This window comes from Vicia villosa, linkage group LG6, assembly GCF_029867415.1.
Source record: "Vicia villosa cultivar HV-30 ecotype Madison, WI linkage group LG6, Vvil1.0, whole genome shotgun sequence".
Taxonomy (NCBI): domain Eukaryota; kingdom Viridiplantae; phylum Streptophyta; class Magnoliopsida; order Fabales; family Fabaceae; genus Vicia; species Vicia villosa.
Genome location: NC_081185.1, coordinates 97,115,146 through 97,121,377, shown reverse-complemented (window position 1 = coordinate 97,121,377; position 6,232 = coordinate 97,115,146). Strand labels below are relative to the sequence as shown.

General features: G+C 31.1%; 1 protein-coding gene across 2 annotated transcripts; it reads right to left on the bottom strand.

Annotated features, from left to right (window-relative positions):
- Positions 1–2,324: 2,324 nt before the first annotated feature.
- On the bottom strand, positions 2,325–6,014 carry LOC131611924 (uncharacterized). 2 transcript variants are annotated; one of them, XM_058883752.1, is made up of 7 exons: positions 5,601–6,014; positions 5,392–5,468; positions 5,074–5,202; positions 4,803–4,842; positions 4,599–4,706; positions 4,034–4,165; positions 2,325–2,623 (listed from the first exon to the last, which is right to left on the bottom strand). In XM_058883752.1, exons 3-7 carry the CDS (start codon positions 5,094–5,096, stop codon positions 2,576–2,578), a joined length of 351 nt encoding a protein of 116 aa, XP_058739735.1. In that variant the 5' UTR covers positions 5,097–5,202; positions 5,392–5,468; positions 5,601–6,014; the 3' UTR covers positions 2,325–2,575. The 2 variants fall into 2 exon arrangements, 1 of the variants encoding a protein (XP_058739735.1); XR_009287233.1 differs by lacking the exons at positions 4,599–4,706; positions 4,803–4,842.
- Positions 6,015–6,232: the final 218 nt, after the last annotated feature.

The window sequence follows — 6,232 nt, the reverse complement described above, 5'->3', positions numbered from 1 at the left end:
TTTTTTAAATTGAGAAACCAAAATGAACCCCGACCTAAAGTTACAGGACTAAAAATTTTTCCAAAATGTTAAAACCCGTACGTTTGAACGGATACTGGTATGATTATCCGTGAATTCACACGGTACGGGTGTGTTACACGTGCGTTCATACGGTACTGGTGTGTTAACCGTGTGTTCACACGGTACTGGTGTGTTTCACTTGCTTTCATACAGTACTAGTGTGTTGCCCGTGCATTCACACGGGTACTAACGTGATACGCACACTTTTTTCAAATAACTTTATTTTATCAAAAGAGTTGATTATTTTTAAAAGAAAAAAATATTTATAAAAAATAAAATTGTTTTATCAAAATTATTTTTCAAATATTCTGTTAAAAATATTGTATAATAAATTAAAAATGATTTCAAAATAATTTAAAAACTACTCATTTTTCTCGCATTTGGATTCATACATTATTTTTATTTTCTTTAATTGTACAAAAAATGTAATACTCCGTGAGTTCGCACAGTACTGAATTGTTACTCGTGCGTTCGCATAAGTATTAGTGTACTCGTGTGTCCGCTCAGATACAAATATGGTACGCACGTTTATTTTGCCTCATGCTTTAATCATCAGTGGTGTGAATCTTTGTTCTTTAATTTATATATTAAACAAAAAACTACACAACACATTCACAAAATCTATTCAAAAACAAAGAATCATCAATTGTGTGAATCTTTGTTCTTTAATAGAATGTATTGAATGATAGTTATACAATAGAAATTACTTATTATTATATTAATTAAATAAATAAGTGTAGTATTACATAGTGTGGTATGCTTTAATGTCACCATTGTTAATTGAATGCATAATTAATGTGAAAATATTTTGATCAGTAACTTCATGTGTCCTTTAATATTCAATATCTTGATCAGTAATTTCATGTTTATATGAATATTTAATATTTTGATTAGTGATTTCATATTCCCCCGTTAATATTCAATATTTTGATCAGTAACTTCATGTTCCCGTTAATATGCAACATTTTATCAGTAACTTTATGTTTTCGTGAATATTCAATATTCTGATCAGTAATTCATGTTCCCGTTAATATTCAATATTTTGATCAGTAACTTCATGTTCTCGTTAATATTTAATATTTTGATCAGTAACTTCATTTTCTCGTTAATATTCAATATTTTCATCAGCAATTTCATGTTTATGTTATTATTCAATATTTTAATCATTAATTTCATATTTTCATTATTTTTTAATATTTTGATCAATAATTTCATGTTATCGTTATTATTCAATATTTTGATCAATAATTTCATGTTATCGTTATTATTCAATATTTATCTAACAATTTTACTCAATTGTTTAAAATTTATGATTTTTTAAACTAACAAATTATTATTATTATTTTATAAAGATATTTTATTTTTATTAAAAAATATCTTCAAATGAAAATCATATTTATTATAATATTACTATTATAATATTACTATCATAAAATTTTAAGCTTTATAATATAATTCATATTAATTCAAAGATTGTGTAGCACTTGCATCCCTTTTTGTGTTGTATAACAATATAATAGAAATTGTGTTTTTGCTTTTAATCCTGAAGGACAATGAAACATGTAGCAGTTTAAAGGTGAGTTGAGCAAGTAATGGAAAGTAGCAACAAGATGTGTTAAAATGGGTTACATCATAGATAAAATATAATAAAATAGCATCATATGATGTAGAGTCATAATACTCTACACTGTACTTGGTTTTATTATATTGTGTTGTAATAATAAATTGACAACTGTGTTACTATGCCATAAAAGACCTACGACAGCGCTTATTTTGGTCTTTTAGAGCGCTTAAAAGCGCTGTCAAAGCTAGCGCTGCCGTAGGTAACGACAGCGCTTTTGAAACTCCAAAAGCGCTCTCGTAGCCCCCCCTATAGCAGCGCTTTTTCTAGAAAAGCGCTCTCGTAGTGTCCCCTATAGCAGCGCTTTTTCCAGAAAAGCGCTCTCGTTGTCTCCCCTATAGCAGCGCTTTTTCCAAAAAAACGCTCTCGTAGCCACCCCTATAGCAGTTCTTTTATCCAAAAAAGCGCTCTCGTAGCCCCCCTATAGCAGCGCTTTTTCCAGAAGCGCTTTCGTAGGTTGCACTTTTTTTTTATGTTTTATGCTTTCTTTTTTATTTTTTATCTTTTACGTTTTTTCCTTATCTTTTTCCAGAACCTAACCTAAGCTACACCAAAGTGTTTTCGTGTCATCACAGAATTTTAAAATAATACACTGATACTCCTATTGAGAGAAAGGATAGAATAATAAAAGTAAAATAAAAAATAAAAAAAAATTATGAATATATGATAACATCATGAATCATAACACAGCCATTAACACAAAATTGTGTAATTCATTTCCATGTAACACAACACAGCCATTAATCTATTACTGTGCCATGAATGATGATACAAAAAAGCTACATGATTCTCTTTTCAAGGATAAGAAACCAAGCTTGAAGTATCATCTGTGTAATGCTGCAACACGCATACAATTCATGACCACACGCAATCAGTATCGCCGAAGCCTTGTAATTACGAACCTGCACGCGGACAAACCATCTCTTTCCTAGGAAAAACCACCTGCACAAAAAAAAACTGATTTAACCAACTCATTCCAACTTGTAACAACTCCTCAAACTGAGCTATTCACAAAAACATCCTCAACTCTGCACACATACGTTCATACACAAGTCAGTCCCGAAGCCAACAAAGCATGACAGTTCGGATCACTCATGGAGGCATACAGAGTAAAATATATACCACTCAAGGAGCAGATTCAAATCAACCTAAGCAAGTTAGCTACTACATTCAAAGTACTCATCTCTAAAAAATGTCATTACGACACCAGCCCCGAACATGCCGTGTTCGTGTTCATTTCTGATGGTTGTATATATACTTTTCACCAAACATCTAAAAGTTGGCCAACTACCAACATAAAATAAAATTATAAATTAGTGACAAAAAAGAATCAATAACTTTACACTAAAAGTCTACAAAGAAAACCTGGTCCATTAACTACCGATGAAGATTGTGATAATTATAGAAGCTTGGCAGAAACAAGTACCTTAGATTTTTTAGATACATTATACCTCATGAAGTGATTTGGAATTTTCTGTAAACATAAGATTCACGGATATAGGAATATATGGGGGAGACAATAATAGAAAATGTATATTGTATTGAAGTATAGGAAGAGAAAACCAACCAAGAATGTATTACAAGAGGGACCATAACAAAAGTGAACATTCTAATAAATACAAAGAAAAATAATGGCGTATAAACCAAAATTTGCTAAACCTCAAAAACCAAAAGTGCTTTTAAAAGCCTCCAATCGTATCCTTGACACCTCACATCCTTATTACTTTTAATCAACACAAAATTGACACGTGGCAACATTATTATGCTTTCAGAATCCATTTCTCAACAATCATATAAGCTTTTTTTTTTAGTATAAATAAGAGATGATTCTTCATAGACCAATGTGCTATGAGTCTTATGTATGTTAACATTTTACCTTAGCCACTTTCTTCAAATTCATTCTCCTCCAATTCTCCTCCAATACAAACATCATTTTCACAACCATACTAATATAGTACAATTCACATAAAATTCAGCTAATAGTCTCGTCTCTTTAATAACGAGTCTTGGCATAGTTGAATTCATATAAATTTCAACCAATAATACAATTAAGTGTTTAGAAAGTGTGTTAGTGTATATATATATATATATATATATATATATATATATATATATATATATATATATATATATATATATATATATATATATATATATATATATATATATATCAAATTTTGAGGTTAGTTGGCTTAAAATTAGAACTCACCTCAAACATAAAGAGACAGTGATAACAACTCAACACATGCGTTAGAGTAAAATAATAATAACTCACAAATGAACAAATAAGACAAACTTTTTATCACTAGATTAAAATTCATTGAGATTTAGTTTAGTAGTGAGTTATCATACCTTAAGTTGTTCCAAAACTATGCTATCAGAGTCAACATTCTTGAAAGTTGGGCATGATGATATTCTTTCAAATATTGGAGACAAAAATGAGGGAAGCTCACTTAAGCATCGCCTTGTATTAACATTTTGAATCTGCACAAAGTAGAAAGAAGAGTCAGGATTAATCAAAATGTTCACTTTTTTTTTGCAACTTATTTGTCATCTATAATATAAATTTCCAATTAGTTCAATTTAGAGTAAGATCATAAATTATGTTAAAAGAATTATTATTTTGTTGGCTGGAACAAGCGTGGATTCTACACTGATTTAGGCATACAGGGACCAAGAAATAGCAGGGGAAATCAAAATAATACTTATAAATCTCATCATAGAAAAAATCATTTGTTTGCTGGATGCTTCTTTTATTCAACAAGTCAATATAGTAACAAGTCCATTCAAGACAATGAATGTATAATTATTTGCATATTTAGAGTCTAAATTATACCTTATTAAACATTAGTGGTTAATAAAAAACAATATACCACAATCATGCATGCTTCTCAGAGAAAATGGCAGTGCAACATACATTTTTCAAATAAAAATTCAAGTTCAGAAGCAGTTCTAGTGCCATATGAATTTGAGCATGCTTTTTTGCCACATGGTTGTCCTCGTAATTAATGCCAATCTTGTTAAACTGAATAAGATACACAAACACAACAAACAAAATCATACATACAGGTAACTCAACAAACAAAAATCATACACAAATGGCAAGACAATCAAGGCATACCCCTATAGCAACAGCAGTCACACAAATGTTGTCATTAAGGCTGCAGCAGTCAAAAGCAACAGTTATACAGGAAAGTAGTAGTACTTTGAAAATATCAAATTCAAGGTCACAATATACAGATGGAGTCTTTTACGGAGTTTAAAAAGAAGTAGCTAAATCAGCCAACCAAATAAAATGAAACTAATTGCAGAACAATTAACTAATCACACCCTTCTCTGTTTCTCTTATTTGAGACAATCGTTTAATATTTTACTTGAACCAAATTACTCACATGAGTTCATCAAGGTAGCGCATAATCTCTTAAAGTCACTTATTTCCCCACTAGCACTAAGAAGGAAGTGCTTTCCAATAGGCTTCAAACGCTCAACAATCTTGTAACGCAAAGTAGATCCATAAGAACCTACACCATTAGGTCATTCCATCCATCAAACACCATTGATAGCACATACAGAGTAACACAAATACTTAAACCTTTCAACAAACTTCGCAAAGATGCTGTTTTAAACAAATCAGAAGAAAACCCCTAAAAGTAAAACCCTAAAAAAGAAATTTTCAGGTGAAGTTAAGAGAGATTTAGCATCAAACAAACCTCCCATATCAGCAGCCATAAGAATCCCATCTTTGAATTTGATAGCAACGACACAAGATTCAGTTACATACGGGTACCTAAAGATGCGAAATCAAAATTTAGGGCACAGAAAAAAGTTAATAAAAAATCAAATTGCTCGTAGTAGAAACCCTAAAATCGAATAGAAAGAGGGTTGATAACGAATGAAGAGAAAGAGAGAGGATACATACAGAGTTCTCTGGCTTTCGATACGGAATCCATCGCAAGGAGGAAGGAGGGTGAATCAGAGGCGTGGTTGAATTACAGTGAAAATGAAGAAGGGATCCCAAAACCTCATCAGCACGGGACTTCATCTTCGCCGCAACAGTGGTAACCTCCTTTTGAGACTTTTTCTTTTATCTATCTCCAAAGAGGATTCAAGCTCAATAATCCTGGTAGCTGTAGAGTTTTGGAGACACGGTGGTCTCTTGGTGCACGGAGAAGGTCAGGTTTCGCAAAGAAGGTATTGAGAAATCCTAACCCTAAAATTGGATAAAAGAATCTAAGTGTGGTTTGTTGAAGAGAAGGATAAACTCATAAACATGAGGATTTGAGTTTTGATAGAGGTGAGAGAAGTCAGAATTGAATGAGAGGTGAATATCGTGAGGATTGAGTTTCAATATGAAACAAAAAAATAGGGAGTAATTTTTTGTTATATTTTAAAATAATAAAATAATAGTAATAACCTTTAGATTTGTAGTTACACTAAAATCATAAAAATGTCGACACAGTGGATCGAACAGTTGTTACTATTGTTTTAAAAAATTTAATTTTAAATAAGCTACCACAGCGCTTTTAAAAGCGCTTTCATATCTTACCCTAT

What these genes read in the sequence shown, in the direction of transcription:
- LOC131611924 (XM_058883752.1), bottom strand. Translation starts at nt 5,096, where the DNA reads ATGCGCTACCTTGATGAACTCAT. An exon ending in TGAATTTTTATTTGAAAAAT is followed by an intron (nt 4,166 to 4,598) that starts GTATGTTGCACT and finishes TACTTTGTGCAG; the next exon opens with ATTCAAAATGTTAATACAAG. An exon ending in TAGTTTTGGAACAACTTAAG is followed by an intron (nt 2,624 to 4,033) that starts GTATGATAACTC and finishes TTTTTTGTGCAG; the next exon opens with GTGGTTTTTCCTAGGAAAGA.